Raw genomic sequence first — 23,531 nt, 5'->3', positions numbered from 1 at the left:
TTATAAAAAAATAAACTTATAAATCTTATAAAATATAACGAATAAATAAATATATTGGTAAAGTTATATATTAAATTATGTTTATTCGTGTTTGAGGTAAAATTGCGGAGGCAGAGAACACAAATATAATCCCGCCCCATCTCTGTTCGATTTCAGGGAAAAACCGCCCCTAACAGGGTGATTCGGATAAAAAATCGTAGAACAAGTTATAATTGTCATTCATAGTCCCTCTCTAATATTCTCAATTGACTCTCCTATTAACACGGTAAACACAATTAAATATATAAAATTATTGATATATTTATTTATTTTTTATATTTAATAAAAAAAATTAAGTTTTTTTTATAATAATAACAATATGAATTTAAATATATTATAATATATATTATATTAAAAATCATTAATATAATTTTCCGTTCAAATCCGCTCCATTATTAGAGAAGAGATGAGAAGATGTGAAATAATATTAAATTGAATTATTTAAATAATTAAGCCATAAAAGACAAATAGTTATTAATGAGTGGGAGAACTTCACTAGTGTGTGAAACAATAGTGCAATAGTGTTTGAAAGAAGAATTATGTGGTGGGGGTTTGAGATTTATTAGAGATTTTTAAATAATCATAACATTCTCAATTTATATTAAAAGCCTTAATTATTGAATGAAGTTAGAAATTAAGAAATAAAATAGTTCTAAAAGTGATCAAATACCTAAGTTGGTTAGAACAATACTGAAAATTCTATCAGGACAATTCCAACTGAAAGGTAAATGAAGTCTGAAAAAGTATGCAGAAAAGAAAATAGAAGATCATGCATACAAATATCAAATCTACTTGAGTGAGTTTAAAACAAAAGTTGAGATTCTCAACTCTCCTTTTAAATTTAAATTGTCCACTGAAGTGGAGAAGAAATGCGTCAAAGAATGGAAAAATGTAGTTGTTGGGAACTACATAGGAAAGAACCGTGTATCTTTCTCAGACACTAAGGAATCACTAATGAAACAATGTGAGCAGAAAGGATTGGAGAAGATTTCTGCAAACATCCATGATCTCTATTTTTTACAATTTAAAAAGCGAACGAATTTGGATGATATTCTGAAAATTGGGCATACTTATATTGGATTCAACTGTATGAAGTTTGAGAGATGGTCTGAAAAATTAAGCATTCTAAGCAGACCAAAGGAAACAACCCAAATATGGTTCAAACTTAGGAACATTTCATCACACATGTATAATACAGAAGCTCTAAGTCACTTTGCTAGTCTATTGGGGAAACCATTATATATGGATCGAATTACAGAGGGAGGAGAGAACCTTACTTTTGTTAGAATAAGCATTGAAGTACATCCTCAAAGTACATTGCCAAGGAACATGACAATTGTTGATAGGAAGGGCAAGCCCACAATAATGGAAATCTCATATGAATGTAGGCCAAACAAGTGTGATTTCTGCAATACTTTCCAACATGTTAGTACTAAATGCGCAAAAGAAATTGAGGAAGAACATAAAATCATGAAAGCCCAGGAAGCAAAAAAGCAGGAAAATGAAATAGAAGAATCAAGAATAAGGAAGTCAATGATAGTGATAAAAAAGACAAAAATAAGGAAAATACAGAGGAGGAAAGTAAGAAAGATTCTGGGAAAAAGGAAAGCAGTGAAGGAAGGAAAGTAAAGGGAATCAAGGTGAAGAGGAAAATAAAAAATTTATAATGCGAAGGACCAGAATGGAAATGGAAGATGAACTTCGAGTTGTTGTTGAGGAAACTCAAGAGGAAGATACCCAAAATTTCAAAGCTCAAACAGAGAATTCTAAAGCCGATAAAGAAGATTACAAATCCAATGTGGAGTCTGAAGATGAAGTCGAAGATAATGAAGACAAGAACACATAAATTCAAGTTAAAGATAACAAAGGTAAAAGCCTGAAATTCTCAAAAACAATTCTTTCTATTATATCAAAACGGGCTCGTACGTACAAAGAGAGAATTTAAAATGAGAAACAACAATACACATCATCATTTTCAATACAACCTCCTTTCATCGTCATAAAAACGGGAAAAGGAAGAGGAAGGGAAAGAATATCTCTCAATGAAAACAGATGGCATGGGAAAATGCTAGGTTGAGATAGTTAAGTTTGAATATAGTCTTTTCTGTTTGTAATCTCTGCGTTTTTTTAAAATGTATGAATGTTACCAATTAGTTTTTTTTAGGGTCTTTTAATTGTCATCCTTAATTATAATTAGGGTTTGTCTACTTTTGATTTATAACCCTCCCATTTTTGGGATTTTAATGAAATGATTTTAACCGTTTTAAAAAAAAATACAAAAAATTCTTGTGTCAATATTTGTTCTAATCCACTTCTAAATAGACAAATGCTCCAATATTCAATTTGGTTCAATATTATGAAAAATATAATAAAAATGGCTCCAAGTTCAGTTTCTATTTAGGACTCTATCTTATCTTTCTCTACCTATTTTATCAGTATAATTCGAATGGACCATGGTATGGATAAAATGGACCATGATATGGATTAAATGGACCATGGTATGCATAAATTCATATATAAATGAAAAATGAATGGCTCAAAATAATAGAAATGTGAATGAAAACTAACATGTTTAATTAAGACATATCTCTTGAAATATTTTAGTAAGAGCTTCCATTTTATACTCATTGGGTCATATCATTTATTTATATATGGTCTTTAAATTAGTGGGAAATTATGTCGTCTTAATATTAGTTGTCCAAAAGTTTATGATTTTTTTATATTATCTTTTATTGTGAAAAAAACTCACAAAAGTAACCAGATAAATTAATAAAAAAAATATTTTGTTAATTTTAGTTTCTTATAAGACTAGATCCTAACAAAATATCTTGTAACATTAAATATTGTATTAGATGTTCTCAAATTCAGTTCCCACATAAAAAATAATATATAATTCACTAAAATAGTTTAAATGATAAAAGTGATTTTAAGAGATTAAAAATCATGGGTTTAATTCTCACTTAAAACGCCTTAATATTAAAAAAGTCAATCGATAATCAAGTTTGAGGAGAAATTTTTAAACTAAAATTTCAGTGGAATCCTATCTCCTAGTTAGGTATAAAAGAATAGTCTAGATTCAAAATAGTGGTTGAACAAATTATTTAAATATTAATTATAATATTAAAACACATTTATTTTATTTTATGTAATAAAATATAATATTTTAAATATCAATGCAATAAATATTTTTTCAATTTGGATCATTATCATAAATAACAATGGCCCCAAATTAAAGTCCTTAAGTCTTAACTTTGTCTACCAATTTTATAGGCTGTAAATGTATATTAATTGGAATCTACCATATCAATGCAAGAAAAATTAATGGCTCAAAACTACAAATGTTGGTGAAGACTATTAACATGATTAAGACATTGCTCTCTATTTTACTTGACCTTCAATTTCATTGGGTCATAACATTTAGTGAGGATTATTAATAATGATTTGTTTCAATTGCATGCAAACTCTTTTCAACATTATTTTTTGATGACTTGTTTATTGAAGATTATATGAATATTATTTTGTAGAGGAAATAACTCACCATAAAAAAAAAGATAGAGATAAACTAATGAAGTATCATTTTCTTATTTATAGTTTCTAAGTAGACTTAGATTTTATGGGAAGATATTTTGCGTCATTTCCTCATCATCTCCTAATAACTAAAGAAAAAATAAATAATATATATATAAAGTATCAAAATTGTGTTGGAGATTAGGATCGAAGCGAGATGATTTTTAACATTAATGAACGGATTCTGGTTATAAAATGACTAATCATTGAGTGAGTGGTAACATTTGAAGATGAATTTATTCTACGTGGACACGAGTAGTCCGGATCAAGGCTGTCAAAATTGAGAGTTTACGTAAAATCGTTGGGCAGTTGTAAACTTGTAAAATCTAGAGTTTACTTACAACCGTAAGAGTTTAATTTAAGAAAATAATAGTTATATATTATTATTTACATATAATTAAATATTTTATACTTATATTATTATTATTTATATATAATTAAATATTTTATACTTAACCAATTTTAAAATTTTATATATTTAAATATAATATTAATTAAAAAATAATAATAAGTAAATAACACTGTGAAAAAATTATACTTAAAAAATTAATTATATTAATTAATTTATTAGAGTAAATAATAAATTTATTTTTTATTTTTAAATATAAATATGTTTTTTAAACGTAAAATCGAAATTATTTATAAATTTGTAAACTCGTAAAATCTTATTATCATAAGTTTAAAATCCTAAGAGTTTACTTATTTAAGAGTTTATTTAAAATCAGACTTGTTAACCTTCTTTGTTAACCTTTCTGTGAAATCGTAAAACCGTAAGATTTCAAGAGTTAACTCGAGATTAATCGGGGGACAGATTATCGATTAATTTTGGGGGCAATATTTGATGAATAACAAGAGTCTAATGAGACGTAACCTAAGCTTGTTTTTATTACTATAGGTTCACGGTTAATGAATAGTAATTTCGTTATTCGAATCATGTATAGAAGTTGTTTGTACATTAGAAATATTTTTTTCTACATCAGAGTTTTGATCACATTAGGATGAAAAAATGTCACAATTTGTTATGGGGTGAGCATGGATATTTGTATATTTTTTATTGAAAGAAATTTTAGGAGTGAAAAAATTTATTCAAGAAAATGTTTTTTTATGAGGCTATTTAATGGTAGAATGTTTAGTACCTAAAGTTTCTTATAAGGTATGATTATGATTGGTAATACCCAAAATTTAGATAGTTCCTGAAAAGTTAAGATTTAAAGGGCTAACCTAACAAAAAAAAAAAAAAAATTAACTATTCCATGATTAATTGAATTTCTCTGTAATGTGCTTTTTTTTCTTATTTCCATATCATTCTAACCGATTGATTTATACGAATAACTCAATTCTACTCTAGTATAATAAACTAGATTTATCATTTTTTGTTATACATTAATATATTTTTAAATAAATAATGAAAATAAAAATTTGTTAATATATAACGTGGTGAGTAATTTCAACTCTGCATTGCAAAATATGTGGAAAATATAATTAAAAAATAAAGAAAACAAAGGTTGTAATAGATCAGATGTCTTTAGATATTAAGGAAAACAGAACAGGATCAGATCACACCATAGTATGGGGCAGGAGAAGTTTATAATGAATTAATGAAATATTTTTTTATACATATATCCCAACAAAATTCAAGCAAAATATAGGAAAAAACTAATTTAATAGATATAAAAAACATTTTGAGATGAGAATTTTGTTATTAAAAACTACAACGTTTGGGAAGACTAACAAATAAGTGCTGTGAAAAAACAACATTATCACATTTTGTCCTAAATAAACACAACCACTAATTTACTTTGTTAAGTTTAAAATGAAATTTTTGAAAATATTACTTTTTATTATTTGAATGGTCTTACAATTAGAATATAAGGGTTTGGTATAGATTAGATCAATACAACTTGATATGAACACTTTATTTGTAAGAAAATTATTTCAATAAATGATCAATCTTTATAATAAAAACATCATTTTATAGCCGAACCCATGAAAGTGGTAACTAACAATCAACAATAAAATTGGATAAATTTGAATTTAGTATACTTCACTAGATAAATCCTAGCCATGAATCATTTAATTCATATGATAATCAATATATCAAAATCTTCATCAAACAAGATTGAAGATTCAGCTGAAAAATACCATAAACAGAGTAAACATCAAGATTTACCAGAAATATTCTATAGCATAGATCCTACAAATCATCAATGTAATTAAACATGTGATCAAGCAAACATCATTGATAATATAACTCAAAGAAACAGATAGAATTAAGAAACAAAATCATCTAAATGAAAATCAAACCAAATGTATTCAACCAAACTGAAACAGTTCACATTCAACGGAAAATAATAAGATTAATAGATCCAAAACCATGATCAATCCAACAACTAGTATATAATAAAGTCTACGAAAACGATTACGAATTGAAACATACTTCTGCAAAAGATAGGAATACCGTAGTCGGCGTTCTTAACGGTAAGACTTCTGGAATCTAGATCGAGCACCACGACCTCCAAACTTCTTAGGCTCGCAACGCCTAGGATCAGCAACAAGAAGAGTACGATCGTACCTCATAAGGATGTCCTTAATCTCTTTCTTCGCCTGCTCGTCGACGAACTTCTGGTAGAAAGCAACTAGAGCTTTGGCGATGCTCTGACGGATGGCGTAGATCTGAGAAGTGTGACCTCCTCCTTTGACGCGAATGCGCATGTCGACGCCGGCGAATCGGTGACGGCCGAGAAGGAGCACGGGCTCGTAGGCCTTGTAACGGAGGATCTCTGGCTCAATAAGCTCGATAGGGCAGCCATTGATCTTGATCAATCCGCGACCGCGCTTACAGTGAGTGACTGCTACTGCAGTCTTCTTGCGGCCGAAACATTGAACGGATTCAACTGCTGGAGTCGCCATTTTCAGAGAAACTTGTTCTTCACCTCTCTCTCTCTCTCTCACTAACGAAACCCTAGCCGCCGGTTGATTTCAGTAAATAGAAGAAATTGGAAGAGACGAGAATATATATGTGGTAATGTATTAGGGTTAAGATTTATAACAAGTCTGAAGTGCCCGGCCCAAAATATAACAGTCCGGCCCATTAAACATTTTGTTTATTTTATATTAACATGAGATAATCGATATTTGGGTCCATGAACTTTCATTGGAATAGAATTTTCTCCCTAGAATATAACGAACCAAGATATTATTCAATATTTTCCATTTAAATTATTTGAAATATTACATTTTTTATTTTGTTGAAACTATATTTCGTTAAATCCCATTTAGTTCACATAGTCAACATTATTGAAGAGAGGTGCCATGAAATTAGAATATCTAATAATTATCGTATTGTTTGGACATTGTTCGTTTTATTGTTATCTCCATCGTTTTTAAGTATCTTCAAAAGTGAAACTAGAGGAAATATATACCCCTTACTGAGAGCATCTCAAAATTGATTAGTGATGAGATGAACTTGAAATGAATTGCACCATTATCTCTTTAATTCCAAAGATTGCAACACCATGTGAGGTTAGTCATTTTCGACCCATTATTCTTTGCAACTTCATCTATAAAACGATTTAAAAAGTGCTTATTAAAAGTATTATTCAATCAATTCCCGGTTATATTATGACTAATTTCATGATACCAGAAATATATTTGCCAGAAACTCAACTCAAAAATGCCTATTTTTTTGTGGAATCATAATAGCCAACATAATATACACTGGGTTGCTTGGGATAAACTTGGGATAAACTTGTTAAACATATATTTTCTATTAAGACTTTTATAATGTGGAGATTGAGACTACTTGCTTCTTAGGTGTGAAAAGAGCATAGATTTTTTGCAATTTTTTTATGTTTTCTTTATTAGGTTACAAGATTGGATCATTGGTTATAACAACAATTCAATGCACCTTACAAGACCAAAGATGGTCGTTCCTTAGACCCAAAGAGATACTGATCAAATATGGATTCCACTAGACATAAATTCCATCAAATTCAATTGTAATTGTAACGCACTTGAAGAACAAACAATAAACAAGAACCAGAACACAAGGTTGTTATATTGAAGAGGAACATCGTACTGTTTTTTGTTTGTTTGGGTGAAAAAGGAAAAACCGAAACCTTAGATTTTGATTAGAGGTAGTAATTCCTAAGGGAACATGGGTTTTTCTCACAGCATTGTCAGTCGTGTTAGCGTGCTAGTCACACTTCACAGGATTCGACTCACCCCATTGATGCAGTTCGATTTTGAGATTGGATTTGTTGGTTACATAATCTAATAAAAACCCGCTAAAGCAAGGACGGAGCTAGGTTTAAAATCTATCAGGGCTGAAATTTTACAAAATTTATACTAACTATAATGATAATAATATCTAGAAAACAAACCAAATAAACTTAATTTAGTGTCATTATTCGATATATTATATATATATATATATATATATATATTATATATATATATATTATATATATATATATATATATATATATATATATATATATTATATATATATATATATATATTTATATATATATATATATTATATATATATATATATAATTAAAAATACATAAAAATTGTGCTTAATACTCTCCATAGACTAAAAGAGGTTATTTTCTTTGAGTTTTGTGAGTTTTCTTGAGTATTTAAGTAGGAGCTAAAGATGTTAGTTTTATGAATTTTGTTAGTAAATATAGCTTTTATTCTCGTATTTTCTATGACAAATGTCTCGTGATATTCTTTTAAAGTTGTTTATTAAGTTAGTTTTTTTCAGGTTTGATTAGAAATGGGCAAAGTATTTGTTCCTCGCCTAAATATATAACCTCACTAATATATTTGTTTATTTTTTATAATAATATAAATTTTAATATATATTATATAAAATATTTTGTATATAATTTAATCATAGAAATTTATTATTTTTCTTAAAACATCATGATAGAATGGGTGTTTCAAGATATTTTTTGAAATGAAACAAAAAGAGATGAGAAGTAAAAAAATTTAGAAAAAGTAGAAAGGAACAAAACCTAGTCTATTACCATTCCTAATTTCATTTTTATTGATTTGGAATTATCTCTAATAAATTAAGAACTAAAATGAAAACTTTGAATTCTTTATGCTAAAAATGAATATTTATGGAAATAATTATTAACATTAATCATTCAAATTTTTATTTTTTATTTTACTTAGATATTTTTTGTTTTTAAATTTATTACTTTTAAGAAATAGATAAAAAAAAAATTATTATTTATTAAAAATAAATTAGTTAATTAATTATTCCTAACAAAAATCAGTAACTTAAATAATCTTACTATCTAATGTTAATAACTTTAGCTGGTTATATATTCATATTTTTTTTTTGTTATATAACTTTATGTGGTAAATTTTACAATTAGGTATGTTAAAGTCAATGTTTTAATTACATAAACTATATACTTTTATTAATTAAGAAACTTGTATGTATTTTAATTTTCTTTTTAATTTAATAAATTAATACAAAAATCAAAACTTAAAAATATTTTAAATAGGAATCTTAAATGATTATATTGAGTGATCTATCTCAATTTCTTAAAAATAATAATAATCTTATTATATTTATCGAGTGTTATCGGAACAAGTTCTTATAATTATTTGTGAATTTATCGAGATTGAAAAACTATTTAAATATTAATTATAAATTTAATTATTTTATATTAATTAAAATTTAAATTATTTTTTATTAATTATTTTTTCAGTTATATAAATAATTTAAAATTAAAATTATATGTATGTTTAATTTTTACAATTTAAACATATTTATTAATTTAAAATTTAAAATTAAAAAAAAAATATTAATATATATAATAATATAATTTAAATAAATATTTATCATTTAAATAAAATAAATATTTATTTAGTTAATTTAAGTTTTATTATGAAATACATTTATATTTTAATTAAATAATATATTATATTGCAAATTTAAATATATTTATATATATGAGTTAAAATAAATGTTTATGTATATTATACAATTTTTACAAATATTTAATTTATAATTTATATTTTAGACACTTTATAATAAAAAAAAATATTTTATATAATTTTTAATATTAATAATTCTGTGATTATAAATTAATAAATAATTTAAAAAATATAATAAAACAAATTTTTACATTATTATTTAATTATATAAATATTTCCAATTAAAAATACATATAATAAAAAATGTTAGTTATTATATTAATCTTTCTAAATTATAAATTAATAAATATTTTATATAAAATATATAAATTATATATATATATATATATATATATATATTTACTCTTAAAAATAAAAAATGTATTTTAAACTATTTGATGTATGATATGATGTTAAAAAAGATACAATATGTAAATATTTAATAATATATATCTAAATAATTATACAAATTAATATTTTTATTTTTAAAAATATTAAAATAAATTTTAAGAAGAGCGATAATACCAAATATGATAGAAACAAGCTTATGGAGATTTGACCATCTTCTGAAGCATGACATATATTGATAAAAAAAATTAAAAAAATAAATAAAATTAATCTAAAAGCAAAATCATAAAAGCTATTAGAGATTTTTAGTTAAGTATATAAGTTAATAGAATTACACTATATTTTAATAGGTTTTAAAAAAATGATTAATAAAGTGTATAAACATATTTTAACTAAGTAATAAAAATATATAACATAATTATTTGATATAAAAAAAAAGTGTTAATATAAATTACAAACTCACAATATTAGCACACATAAGACAAAAATGCACCGTTAGTCTCATGCCGCACAAAGTTGGGGTTATAGTTGATCAAAAATAAATAAATAAATATATATATATATATATTAATATATATTGATTTTTATTTAAATTGTATAAATATAGTATAGTTTATTTGATTAAATACTTTAGGACACTCAAATTATAGTATTATTACTTAATAAATAAATATAAAAGTTGTATATAATAAATATTAGAATTAATTTTATTTTTATTTTTTAAAAGTTTTTAGTGAATATAATTTTGTAACTGTATAGCCAAGTTTAATAGCAACACTTGGACTTGATTATTTTACTGATTTATTTATTTTAACATTTTAAATATTATTTCTTTCTTTTCATTTTTTTTTGAATAATTTTTAATAAATCACAATCACCTTAGAGAAGGATAACTAAATTATAAAACATAACTCTAAGTCCTCGTTTGATCTTTGTTTTATTGGGATAAAACCCCAAAACCCAACTATCACATCATAAATCAAATCAATTATTTTATAAATTAAAATACCAAAATTATCATTTAATTAAATATTTTATTTTATATTATTAAAAAATAATATTAATATATATATATTAATATATATATTTTATATTTATTTTATTACATTATAAAATTTATTTTCATATAATTTAAATTAATAAATTATTTCATTTAAAACAATTATATTAAATAAAAATAAATTCTAAATATAAATAAAATTCTAACCAACTATATTATCTAATATACCATTTAAAATTAAAATTTTATACTAAAAAATAAAGTTAAATATATTTAAATAAAAAATATTAATTAATTTATAAATATATCTCATTTAAATTAAATATTTATAAAAAAAATTATTATTTTTTTTGGGTATAAACTAATTTTAAATTATCTTTCTAAATAAATATTAGATTTGTTTAATTTTTGGTTATTATATTATAAAATTTATTTCATTTAAAATTTTATGTTATTATATTAAATAAAAATAAATACACAATATAAATAAAATTATTATCTTATATAATATTTAAATTATAGTTATAAAATTAGTATTCATTTAAATTTTAAATGATGTATTAATAAAAATTAATATTAATATATTTATAATTTTTAATATTTATTTTATTATATTATATTTTAAATTTTATTTAAATATAAATTAATATATTTTTAAAATGTATTGAGAGAGGGGAGGAGAGAAGTTGGGGTATTTTTGGCAATAAAAATTAAAAAACTGGATTTTTCCTAATTTCATCAAACAAGGTTATTTGGGATAAAACTTGGATAAAACCCCAATAACCCAAAGATCAAACAAGGCCTAAAAACAATACTAAGATATCATAGTATCAAAACACAAACAACATATAGCATAAGGTGATCAAATTTATAAAGATGTTGACAACCAAATGCAGGTGCTAAAGAATACCAAAAAAAACAGAAAAAATTGATAACATAGTACTTAGTAGACTTGCAGTGAAAACACTTTCAAACATGAGGTAGAAAGGCCACTAAATTCCTAAAATGGCATCATCCATACCATCAAATATATGTTCCACATTAGCCTCGAGGCGAGCTGGTTCATTTTCATCCTAAGATAGCTTGCATAGGAGGCCTTCTTGCAACAGGAGCACCATTTATGGCAACATCTTGTCCCCCAATTTCTTGTAAATGCTTAAAGTAGTTCCTTAAAGAAGTGTCTCCAGAACAAATAACTACAATGATAGTTGAGAGCAGGAATCCATGTAGACAATATGTAAGGATATAGTAGAAGAAATGTCGCTCAAAATTATAAATGTGATGAGTGGTATGATAAGGAGCCAAACGAAAATACAAAGCTGAGACGGAAAAAGAATTTCAGAATAGACATGCTTTAATTACCATCCCAACAATGAACTCTTGGAATGGAATTCGCATGTTGGACCATTCTGGAGAGAATGAAAATGCATGTTTGCAGGTCTGTAAACATTTCCATGAAATATGTTTTTTGCTAATTAAACTATCCTATTTAGATCAGAACAGCAAACACACCAACCATATTTTAAATACCAAACCAAAATGCATTTATTTATTCAATTGATATTGTAATCTCAATCACATAGCCATCAACATTTTTAAACCAAATGAAAATATAATCATTTCGCAAAATAAATTTATAAGTTAATAGTGAAACCCTAAAACCCAACAACAACTACAAATTTATTAAGATACCATATCCAAATAGTTCATTGTTGGAGCATTGACAGTGTTGAAGCTGCATTCAGGCTTACTTGGTTAGAAATCAAGGACAAGACACTAAATTAGAGCTGGATTTAAACAAAAAATCATCCTTTCACCTATTGAATATTCTAAGGAAACAAAGTAAATACTAAATTTCACCTTAACCTCAAACATCTTGGACTCTCATTAGCAGTAGTTCAACCAAAAAATGGTGTTATGCATAAGGATTCAAAAAATGAATACAAATTCACCTTAGCTTCAAACATCTTGGCCTATCATGTTACATTTTTAATATGATAACCTAATACAAGGTTTCGTTATCCACGAAAAACCCTAAAATCATATGTCAAACATCATTGAAAATGAATTTCAAGGTTATATGAACTTAAATAGGAAATCAAGATCATCATCTTATTCAACTTAGAAGGATAGCATGAATTACACCAATTCCAAATCATAGAGAGGAAACGAGAATGTTCAAGCCTTTAAATAACCAACTATACCTTTTGTACTCTTCTTATTTGAATTTGTAATAAATTAGTGTTCATTAAACAGGATTGAAGATTCAGCCAAGGAAAGACCATATCATCAGCTTCTTTTAAACATATGATAAAGCAATCATAATTGAATATAGAAGCTAATTCAAATCAATGAAAACCAAACAAAATGTATTCAACCAAACTGAAGAAGTTCACATTCAACAGAAAATAATGAGATTAATATTTCCAAAACCATGATCCAACAACTAGTATATAAAAATAAGGTCTAAGAAAAGATTAAAAATTGAAACATACTTCTTCAATGAAAAGATAAGAACATAATCCCCCACATTCGGATTCTTAACGGTAAGACTTCTGGAATCTAGAACGAGCACCACGACCACCAAACTTCTTAGGCTCACAACGCCTAGGATCAGCAACAAGAAGAGTACGATCATACCTCATCAGAATATCCTTAATCTCCTTCTTCGCCTGCTCGTCAACGAACTTCTGGTAGAAAGCAACAAGAGCTTTGGCGATGCTCTGACGGATGGCGTAGATCTGAGATGTGTGACCACCTCCTTTGACGCGAATGCGCATGTCGACGCCGGCGAATCGGTGACGGCCGAGAAGGAGCACGGGCTCGTAAGCCTTGTAACGGAGGATCTCTGGCTCAATAAGCTCGATAGGGGAGCCATTGATCTTGATCAATCCGCGACCGCGCTTACAGTGAGTGACTGCTACTGCAGTCTTCTTGCGGCCGAAACATTGAACGGATTCAACTGCTGGAGTCGCCATTTTCAGAGAAACTTGATCTTCAAACTCTCTCTGTATATATATATATATAATTGAAACCTAGCCCCTTTAGGTTTCAATTAAAAGAAAGAATTGGGAGAGACAAAGAATATATTTGGTAATGGATTAGGGTTTTGATTGATTACAGTCTGAAGGACCCAGCCCAAACAATCAAAGTCCAGCCCATTAAACATTTTGTTTATTTTATATTAACATGAGATAATCGATATTTGGGTCCCTGAAATTTCAATGGAATATAATTTTCTCCCTAGAATATAACTAACCATTATATTATTCAATCTTTGGTCATGTAATTTATTTGAAATATATATATTTCATTTTTGTTCTAAGTTATATTTCATTAATATAAAACAAACAAATTAGCTCGAAGAAACAAAAAAAAAAAATTACCTCCTAACTGCTAACTTATTAATGTCAGGACCTGAACAATTTCCTACATCAAGCTCTCTTTCAAGTTTTGAGTTAAGCCTTTCTGTTCTATCCGTGTCTAACGCAAGGCTCCTTGTTAGTTGTGAGAAATAGGGCAGGCTTTGAGTGGGCAGTCCTAGGAAGTTGAGTTCTAGTCTTGGAATTTGGTTCTAGCATCTCAGTTCGCCCGATAAAATTCCCTCGTCCGCTTTCGCTTAAGGAATTTATTCGAAATCATCTAATTTGCGGCGTCAATCCAATAAGGATTCCACATTTAAACAAATTAAAAAAATGGACATCATCAAAAAACAATTTATTTCACCTAGATAATTAGGGATGATAATGAGACGGATATGGACGGAGAAAATAATAATCATTCCCTCTCATTTTATTTCGAAAATTTATTTTACTACCATTTATGTTTGGTTTCGAACACAGTTATATCATATTTATAAAGAAAAAACAATATTTAATAAAGTTAGATAAATATATATTTTTTAATATTATATATTTTATCGTGTTTATAAATGTTTCAGGACAAAAATCTAGACCGAGATATAAATATCATACATATTCCATCCCAATCAACTATAAGTAAAATTGGGGAGAGAATTATAAGTGTTGAAGAGTTAATTATTACTATTTTGGCGTTTATTTAAAAAAAAAAAACTAGCACAACCTCATTTATTAAATCAAAATTGGTGATCTTGATATATATTTTTGTTCAAAATCTATATACCTAAACTTAAGTGGAGAGCATCAAAAAGTGGATAAATAAAGAAAAAACAAAACTAGTTTTTTTATTTAACATAGCACTGAGGGTAAAAGTGGAATAATTATAAAAAAAGAAGAAGACAGGATCCAACCTCCAAACATAGTTGGTCCAAGCCTCATTTGAAAATTATTTTTGTATCATATGTCTAACATAGATATAGATCCAAATGAGATAACATAGTGTAAAGCAGATTACAAATTGTATAAATCCAGATAGTCAGTGTTTTTTTATTTTGTTAGTACCAAGGATTTTTGGCTTGCATAGATTGGAATAATATGACACAAAATAATCTCAAAAGTTGCTAATCCTAAATAAAGAGTCTTGATCAGAATCCAACATCCTCCTTATCCAATGAAGATGAAAGAAAACTCAAGATAAAGCTATCTATATCTCCATCTAGAACAGAATCTGGATCCGATACTTCGTAGTTCGTCCGAAGATCCTTAACCATCCGATAAGGCTGAAAGAACAAACAAACGATAAATAATGAGCAGTCATTGTAAAAGAAGATATATAAACCATTCATAATCCTCTTACATGAAGCACGTAAGTGCGAATCTGATTGCCCCAACTGATCTCCGTAAGAGACTGTGTATGTTGGGCATTCATCTGAGCTTGACGGGTCATCTCCAGCTGGTCTAAACGCGCTTGAAGAACAGCCATTGCAGAAGCCTTATTCTGATGTTGTGACCTGTTTGGTTAAACAAAAGACAAGGTTAGTTATATTGAAGAGGAACATCAACTGTTTTTTTTTTCTATGGCTGAAAAAAGAAAAACTGAAACCTTTGATTTTGACTGCACGCAGTAATGCCGGAGGGAACGTGGGTTATTCTCACAGCACTGTCGGTCGTGTTAGCGTGCTGGCCACCGGGACCACCCGATCGATACCGTTCGATTTTGAGATCAGATTCGTTGATTTGAACTTGAGAAGATGCATCTCCAAGGATTGGTATTACAGCCACGGCCGCGAATGAAGTATGCCTCCTTTTGGCGTTATCAAATGGAGAAATACGAACGAGCCTATGCACTCCCACCTCTGCTTTTGCATAACCAAATGCGTATTTCCCATCTAGTTTGATGGTTGCTCTCTGCGGGTATAATAAGATTATAAGCGCAATAAACTAGCATTATTACAAAATCAAAATAAACATGTTACAGAGATAACAAAAGAAAACAAAAAAAAATCAACCTTTATTCCCGCTATGTCTCCAGGCATCTCATCCACAACCGTCACTCCATATCCACGGCGTTGAGCCCACATCTTATACATTTTCATGACCATTGAAGCCCAATCCATACTTTCAGTGCCTCCTGCTCCAGCTTGAACCTATATACAAAAACAGAAAAATACAAACATGTTTATAAATAACTTCAAATAATTAATTAAGCGAAATCAAATTCCATCATAACACAAACAAATTCAATAATTACACAAAATCATCATCCAAATTTGTCTAGACCTATATTAGACACTAATAGTTTGATTTATTGTATATCAATATCCTATATCCTGTGAATCAGATGTTTTTCGATTCAGATAGGATCGGGTAGGGTAGGTTGGCGGTTAGCTCACCCATAAGTCCATTGATTTCATTTAGCATTGGGTTTGTTTTTGCAGCAGGGTCTCATTGAAAAACTGACTATGATTTTTTATACAATTTCATAAGTAGACTATGGAAAACAAACCTCAATATTCATATAAATGACAATCCAATAGATTTCAGTTCAATGTATAAAATTACCTCTATAAAACATGAACAAGGATCTTGATCTCCAGCCAATAAAGCCTCAAGTTCTTTCTCCAATGAGTATCTTCTCATATCGAGTAAAGCCTTCAATGCTTCCTATACATCAAACCCATCTCCACATTAGCATCAGCAAATGGATTCCATTCACCAAGAACATAAACATTAAACTGATAGTACAAAAATAAATAAGCACATGCCTAGAGAAGAAACAAATAAGAGCCCACCGATTCCAAATCCGAATCATTCTCCTCTCGGGCAAGCTTAATCATGTCAATCTGTTCTAACAGCTCTTGTTCAAAAGATTTCACCTCTTTCATTTTGCTCATAAGTGAACCATGTTCTCTACTTATCTTCCCAGCTCGAACAGGGTCATCCCAAAGATCTGGTTTATCTAATTGAGCTGATAACATCTGAATTCTAACGATCAATGTCTTCCACTACATCCAATTCAATGAAACATCTCAGAAAAACTGAAATTCAAGTTACAAACAAAAGACTGAGCATTTAACATATACCTGCATCCGTTTCTTGATTAGATGAATGGATTGAGCGATCGCTGAAGCATGGCTTTTCCAATCGTTTTCACTCTCGTCAAGTATTGGCCATTGATTGGCGATTATACCTTCGACTGTTAGTCCATCGATTGTAGCGGCTTCGAAGGCGGGCTGAGAAGTAAACGAACGGTAACATCCTTTATTGATGATAGTACTTGAATGAATCGCAGATGATAAATTCGAGTTAATGAGATTTGAGAATCGGGAGCGGTGAAATTGAGCGTCTTTGGTAAAGGAATTGAGGGGAGTGAAGAGATTTCGTTTTAGGGTTGATTTTATAACAAGATGAGATGATCTTCTCAATATCAAAGATGACATCTTTCTTCAAAGATTGATTTCATTACTAAGAACTATCATTGTAGGGTTTATGATGTTTAGAAAGAAGAGGGAGAGAAAATTATTGTTATTAGGTCTGGAATTTTAAACTATTTATAAATAAGCCTATTAAGTAATTGAATTTATAAAGAGATCCTCAAAACTATTTTTATTTTGATAACATGCACAATTACAAATTAGGGTTGAACTTGACAAATTTTTGTACACTTAAGCCTCAAGCTTTGAAATGCACCATCTTATACTAGATAGGAAATTTAACAATTTTAGTAATTTAAAAAATATATATATAAGAATTATTTAGCGTCAAATATTTTATTAATTAAAAAAAGAAATCGTTTCTCTTTTCCGGACAAATTATTTATGTTAAAAGTTTTAAGTGACTATTAATATTCAAATATGAGCTTATCATTATTGTTTGGCCTTTTATAATATATCTATTTGAAAACGCTTCAATTCGAAAAAAAAATGTTAATATATATATAGTTAAGTTATGTTTTAAAAGATTATCTCGTCTAAATATTTTTACACAATTATTGACATTTTACTTTGAAAATTTATTTTTCTCTTTGATTTTAGAGAAGGGCCAAGGTATGTGTTTAGGCTTGGTTAGATATTGGATTATTAATAAGCTGCATATTATTTTAAAAATATTTGGTTTGATTTTGAATTATTTTGGATAATTAAGTTACTCGAACTAATTTTGTTCAAATATATTATTAAAATATGTGTAAACTGTAATCTGCATAAAAAATAAATATTAAGGAGGAAAAGATATAGTAAAATTATGTAATTGAATAATAAATTATTTAATGTTAAATTCAAATAATTCAGGTTGAAGTAGACTTAAGTTATTGTAAATTGTTAAAATATTAATTGGGATATTGAAGTATATTAATTTAAATAAAATATATTCTTTTGTGAAGTATAACTGAGATTCATTTAGTATATTGGGTTACTATTTTAATTGCTTTCGGTTGAACTATCTTATTGGAAAAAAAACGTTATCACTCGAGTTCGTTTTTAAACTTTAGCCGAGAAGGGGCCTAGAAGTACCTACTATAGAGTGATACACTATGTCCATTGTTCTCACTTCTAAAGATTCAGCTCAATGTATAGATTTGAGTAAGATTCATGTGTAACATCGATTGAGGGATCCACTTCACATTTTATACCATATTGATATTTTTTCAATTTTCGATTCATACTCGCTTCGGATCCACAACTGGAAGATATTAATATAGGCATAGGTAAAAAAGGTATGGATCGATCACTAGAGTATAACACAAAATCGTCTTTTCTTCCTGCCATGGGGTCGACCTGTGATCAAGGTAAACCAATGTGAACAAAAAAAATGGGGATAAAGCATTGGGTAGAAGACAATCCAAGAAGCGTATGCTCACCCAAAGGAAGGGTTGATGCAATTGAGTGGACTAGATGTTTCAGATCGATGTAATTAAATACCGCTATGTGGGTATTAATTAAACGAAGAGTAAACGGGAAAGGAGCAACCTATCTTACTAATAATAAGTAATGGGCGAGATAAGCAACAAGTAGCTTGCTTCAAAACCGGCCCAACCGCTAAGAAGAAAGAGATTGTTGTCGGTGCTGACTAAGATTTAGGGTGATGAAATAAAGCGGCCAGAAGCGACAAGCACGGTTGAAGTTTGTGATCTGGATGTTGCATGGACTTCTTAAACACATATTAGGAAACTAAAAAGTGAAAAGAGAAAAAAATAAAAATAAAGAGAACTCCCATTCAACCCAAATTCAATAGGAGATTTGCTTCTATTACTGTATATATACATTTCTTACCCACAAAATCAATCCTGGATTCGAAAGACTTGTTTAGGAAGGGAAGACTTAAGATAAGAATGTGAATACTTAATATCACCACTGAGAGCTAGCATTGAATCTATTTGTCGAGACCAAAAAAGTAATTGAAACTAGCGAGATTGGATGTTCAACTTTAGTCTCATCCAGCGTCTACAGTGGAGAATTAGTTGTAGCGTGGAAACAAAAAGAGGAAAATGAATAATGTTGCGTCAATCTTCTTTTCACTCTCAAAAGCTTGATAACCGAGGGAGAGGAGAGAAACCGAACAAAGAGAGAGGAGAGAAGCAAATAGCACAACTAATAGGCATTAACTCAAATGAAGATAGGGGCATGAGCAAAGCCCTAGATAACATAATGAATGAAAGAGCAACTTTTCCGCAGTCAGCTTCAAGATAAGAAAGAGGTTCCTGGTAAGAACAAATCTGAGTGTTAGTGTCTCGGGTCAATTCACTCTTCAGATGAGTTGAACCCATTTGACTATCTAACCGGTGGTATCCCGAGATTGAAGAGAAGAGTAGAGATGGTCATAGTAGCAGCTTGCTAAATAGGAGAATTAGGATATGTTAAAAAAAATGGCGCGGTTCAAGTAAAGGAGATGACAACAATAGTGTTAAGAAGGTTTCTGAGTTCTCCCTCCACTCTAGTTTAGATCTCTTTCATCTCGCTCATTTCAGAAGTTTACACTGACCAAAGTAGCTCGGGTTGGCTGGGGCTACGCTCCTAACTTTTTTCGATTTGGTCAGAGGGGTAGGAAGGTACAACCCAACTATGAAGTACATCAAAGCTTTTTTCGCTCTCAAAAGCTTGAAATAGTTTCTCCCTCTGACATCTCATTCGAGATGATATCGACCTGAACCCTATGATCCAGCGTCTTTTCGATCTTCTCACTTCGTTCGAACTCAATTAGCTCTTTTACATTTTCATTGCTCGCGTTCTTCTTCGTGTTCGTCTGCATCGCAAAGCTGGTCGACGCTAATTAGTGTGGCTAACGATTTCTTGCTCTAAAGTTGACTATCCAATTTCGCCAGTTTCAATTATCTTTTAGGTTCCATGTAAGTTTGAATCAAGTCAAACATACTAATCCCATCAAAGTAGTCTAGTGGTAAGAGTTGGTTTAAGAGACCAAAAAGTCGCGGATTCAATTTTATCTGAAAAAACTTTAAGTTTAAACGAGACTATAACGGTGGGGTGTCATGTTAGTTCTTTTTTAAATCTAAAAAAGAGCAAAATATGTGATCTATCTTTTAATGATTATAGACGTCCAATGCGTATCATTCATGTTATTATTATAATGTTTTATATAATTTGTTTTGATATACCGGTGAAATAGATCGAAAAATAACGTGATTTTTTTCCATGAATAAACTAGTTTTATCATTTTTAATATAACCATTTTAATATATATATATATATATATAATAATTTTTTGATTTATTATTTAGATATTTAAAGTTTGAACCCTATTTTAAAATTAGGGCTAATTTAAAGTGGTAACCCTAATCTGTTCCAGACTGTAAGAATGGAATCAAAGTCTTTTGTTTGAATAAGCCCTGGCAAGAAGAGGTCTTGACATAATTTAATCACAAAGTTTATTATTGTACAAGGACAGTATTGAATGGTGGTGGGGACTGGGGACACCTCTTTCAAGAAAGAAACAATTAGGGTTCATAAATAATACACATAAATGTGGAACTAATAAACTGAGGTCCCTTTTCCCAAACTCAGGAATGGAAGGCGGGTCCCAATTCAATTCAATTGCAGATATCAACATACAGATAATAGATGATATATGGAACAAAACAAATTATAAAACAAACAAAAATAGCAATCATCATCATCTATACAGTTCCTGATGGGATATGAAGAAGAAGAAGAAGATGTTCAGAGATGTTTGATTGATTATTACCATTTCCTGATCTGATTTCTTACCTGGATGAAACTGGATTCAGAGCTCTAGCAAACCCATTCATGGCTCCATAGCTTTTCGAACTAAATCCCAAACAACCCAACACTCCTTGCTTGTACGGTAAGAATGTCTTCTTCCTCATCTCTTCAGTCTGTGCCCTACTTGCCTTGTAATGAAGTTCATGTGCCGACATTGGTACTCCTCTACTCCTACTCTTTCCTGCAACACCATTCATTACCACCTTCTTCGTTGATTTCTTCTTTTCCCCGCCGGATTCCGCCGCCGGCGGAAGCGACGGCGACGGCGTTGAAGCTTTTCTGTCCTTGACAGGTGAAAACGAGATGGAGCTCCAGAATCTTTGACCGTTGTTACTACTAGTACTACTACCTTCACTTTTACTCCTGTGGAGTAGATCTTTGAGAAACAACCATTTCTTCGAGTTCCGATTAGTTGATGATGACCTAGAAGATGAAGTTGACATCGACGGCGTAGTTTCAGTTTCAGTTTCTCCCAATGCCGATGGCGATGATTCGTTGTTCTTGTCTTCGATTGTTTCAGTTATCTCCGTCTTCTCTGCATCCTCTTCCTCAACGTCTAGCCATTGAAAGGAAGATTTTCTTAAAGGAGAAGTGGATCTAGCTCTACGCCTCAAAGATCTATCGTTACATTTCAGATCTCGACCTCTTCCAACAGAACCATCATCTGTATGATCTGTTCCATGTTCTTCAGATTCATCCAGATCAGGTAACGGCGCTAGAGTTTTGTGATGATTAGAGAGCTTCATTGGCCGGATCTGACCATTAAAGAACAACTCATCGGCGGAACTCATCGATCCTCCAGATGCTGAATCGACTGTAGTTCCGTGTCTAGCGGAGAAACCGAAATCAAAGGAGAGTGACGGTTCGGACAAAGGAGGAGTACTCCGTTTCGGAGAAACGGAACAGAGGACGAAATGCATTGGACTAGCCGGAGCACTGTAGAAGAAACCGCCGCCTCCGAAGTTAACCGATTCAGCACGGTCAGGACTTGTTGGAGCGCTAACGAAGGGAGTTGAGCATGAGCTGTCAACATCGTCGAAGTACACTTCATTAGATGTGTTGTTGTATTGGAGGTTTGATTTGGTGCGTACGGATACTTCATCTTCTTGTTCATTGTTTGTTTTGGTTATGAGCTGATCTTCCATGTTTGTTCTTCGTGAGCTCTGAAATCTGGGAAATAGTATGAGAGAGAAAGAGGTGGTGATGAAGATGATGGATCATATAACCTAATATGCTTAACTGATATTCAATATATATATATATATATATATATCAGGTTAATAATATTTTATTATAAAAAAGAAATAAAAGGATAATTGAAATAATTAATTTCTCAGCTTATATAATTGTACTTTTGTTATTAATATTAGAAGATAAACCTATTTTTATAAGGTCGGTTTACAAAAATATCTAGAATAACATCACAATTGATATTGATATTAGAAAATACAAATTCACAATTCATAAAGAAGAACAATCAAATATATCAAAAATCTTCAAACAAATAAATCATGTTGATGAGATTGAAAATAAGACTCTTAAATTTAAGTTATATATATTATCTTTTAAAAAAATCATTTTCCCTCAATTCTATCTATCGAGTTATCTTGATTTAGTTTGATTGTCGAGAATTTGATTCGTCGCAAACTCGCTCAAATTCACCAAAACATTTATAGTAAGTGAGAAATAAGTTTTGAATTTGTTGAAGGTTAAGTTCATTTCAAGTAATTGGTGAATCAATTTTTTTGGAATTTATTGTGCAACAAAGTTGAATTCTCTCTTAGTTCAAGTTATTTTAAAACCTAGTTGATTTCTAGACATTTAAGAATGTTTATTTTTATCGACATCGCCTTCCAGTATGTGTTCAACTATGACGTTTCGAGATTTCTTATAGTCAATTGAGATGTAGTTCCTCCATCATTTTCACTATTAGTCTTAAAGTCTCAATTTCAGCAATTGTAACACCCTCAAAAGATTTTGTCTTTCCTGTAATAATTTATACACTTGACCTTCACAATATCACTTCAACATAATTTTTTTTAT

The 23,531-nt window shown here is 29.3% G+C and overlaps 4 protein-coding genes across 4 annotated transcripts; all 4 read right to left on the bottom strand.

Annotated features, from left to right (window-relative positions):
• Nucleotides 1-5,896: 5,896 nt before the first annotated feature.
• On the bottom strand, nucleotides 5,897-6,603 carry LOC124936826 (40S ribosomal protein S16-like). The gene has a single exon (XM_047477348.1). It carries the CDS (start codon nucleotides 6,514-6,516, stop codon nucleotides 6,079-6,081), a length of 438 nt encoding a protein of 145 aa, XP_047333304.1. The 5' UTR covers nucleotides 6,517-6,603; the 3' UTR covers nucleotides 5,897-6,078.
• Nucleotides 6,604-13,242: 6,639 nt separating this feature from the next.
• Nucleotides 13,243-13,916, bottom strand: LOC124934769 (40S ribosomal protein S16). The gene has a single exon (XM_047475275.1). It carries the CDS (start codon nucleotides 13,870-13,872, stop codon nucleotides 13,435-13,437), a length of 438 nt encoding a protein of 145 aa, XP_047331231.1. The 5' UTR covers nucleotides 13,873-13,916; the 3' UTR covers nucleotides 13,243-13,434.
• A 1,292-nt stretch (nucleotides 13,917-15,208) lies between these two features.
• LOC124934189 (peptide chain release factor PrfB2, chloroplastic) lies at nucleotides 15,209-17,739 on the bottom strand. Its single transcript, XM_047474682.1, has 7 exons — nucleotides 17,337-17,739; nucleotides 17,046-17,258; nucleotides 16,816-16,917; nucleotides 16,263-16,400; nucleotides 15,857-16,161; nucleotides 15,611-15,764; nucleotides 15,209-15,533 (listed from the first exon to the last, which is right to left on the bottom strand). Exons 1-7 carry the CDS (start codon nucleotides 17,691-17,693, stop codon nucleotides 15,399-15,401), a joined length of 1,404 nt encoding a protein of 467 aa, XP_047330638.1. The 5' UTR covers nucleotides 17,694-17,739; the 3' UTR covers nucleotides 15,209-15,398.
• Nucleotides 17,740-21,103: 3,364 nt separating this feature from the next.
• On the bottom strand, nucleotides 21,104-22,705 carry LOC124935889. The gene has a single exon (XM_047476322.1). It carries the CDS (start codon nucleotides 22,631-22,633, stop codon nucleotides 21,470-21,472), a length of 1,164 nt encoding a protein of 387 aa, XP_047332278.1. The 5' UTR covers nucleotides 22,634-22,705; the 3' UTR covers nucleotides 21,104-21,469.
• Nucleotides 22,706-23,531: the final 826 nt, after the last annotated feature.

The sequence above is a fragment of the Impatiens glandulifera genome, chromosome 4 (genome assembly GCF_907164915.1).
Source record: "Impatiens glandulifera chromosome 4, dImpGla2.1, whole genome shotgun sequence".
NCBI lineage: Eukaryota > Viridiplantae > Streptophyta > Magnoliopsida > Ericales > Balsaminaceae > Impatiens > Impatiens glandulifera.
The sequence above is the reverse complement of the archived record's forward strand: the minus strand, read 5'-3'. Positions and strand labels throughout refer to the sequence as shown.

Coding starts and splice junctions, on each gene's coding strand:
- LOC124936826 (XM_047477348.1), bottom strand. CDS start 6,516: ATGGCGACTCCAGCAGTTGAATCCGTTCAATGTTTCGGCCGCAAGAAG.
- LOC124934769 (XM_047475275.1), bottom strand. CDS start 13,872: ATGGCGACTCCAGCAGTTGAATCCGTTCAATGTTTCGGCCGCAAGAAG.
- LOC124934189 (XM_047474682.1), bottom strand. CDS start 17,693: ATGTCATCTTTGATATTGAGAAGATCATCTCATCTTGTTATAAAATCA. Junction 16,918..17,045: donor ATGATTCGGATTTGGAATCG/GTGGGCTCTTAT, acceptor TTTGATGTATAG/GAAGCATTGAAGGCTTTACT. Junction 15,534..15,610: donor TTCGCACTTACGTGCTTCAT/GTAAGAGGATTA, acceptor TTGTTCTTTCAG/CCTTATCGGATGGTTAAGGA.
- LOC124935889 (XM_047476322.1), bottom strand. CDS start 22,633: ATGGAAGATCAGCTCATAACCAAAACAAACAATGAACAAGAAGATGAA.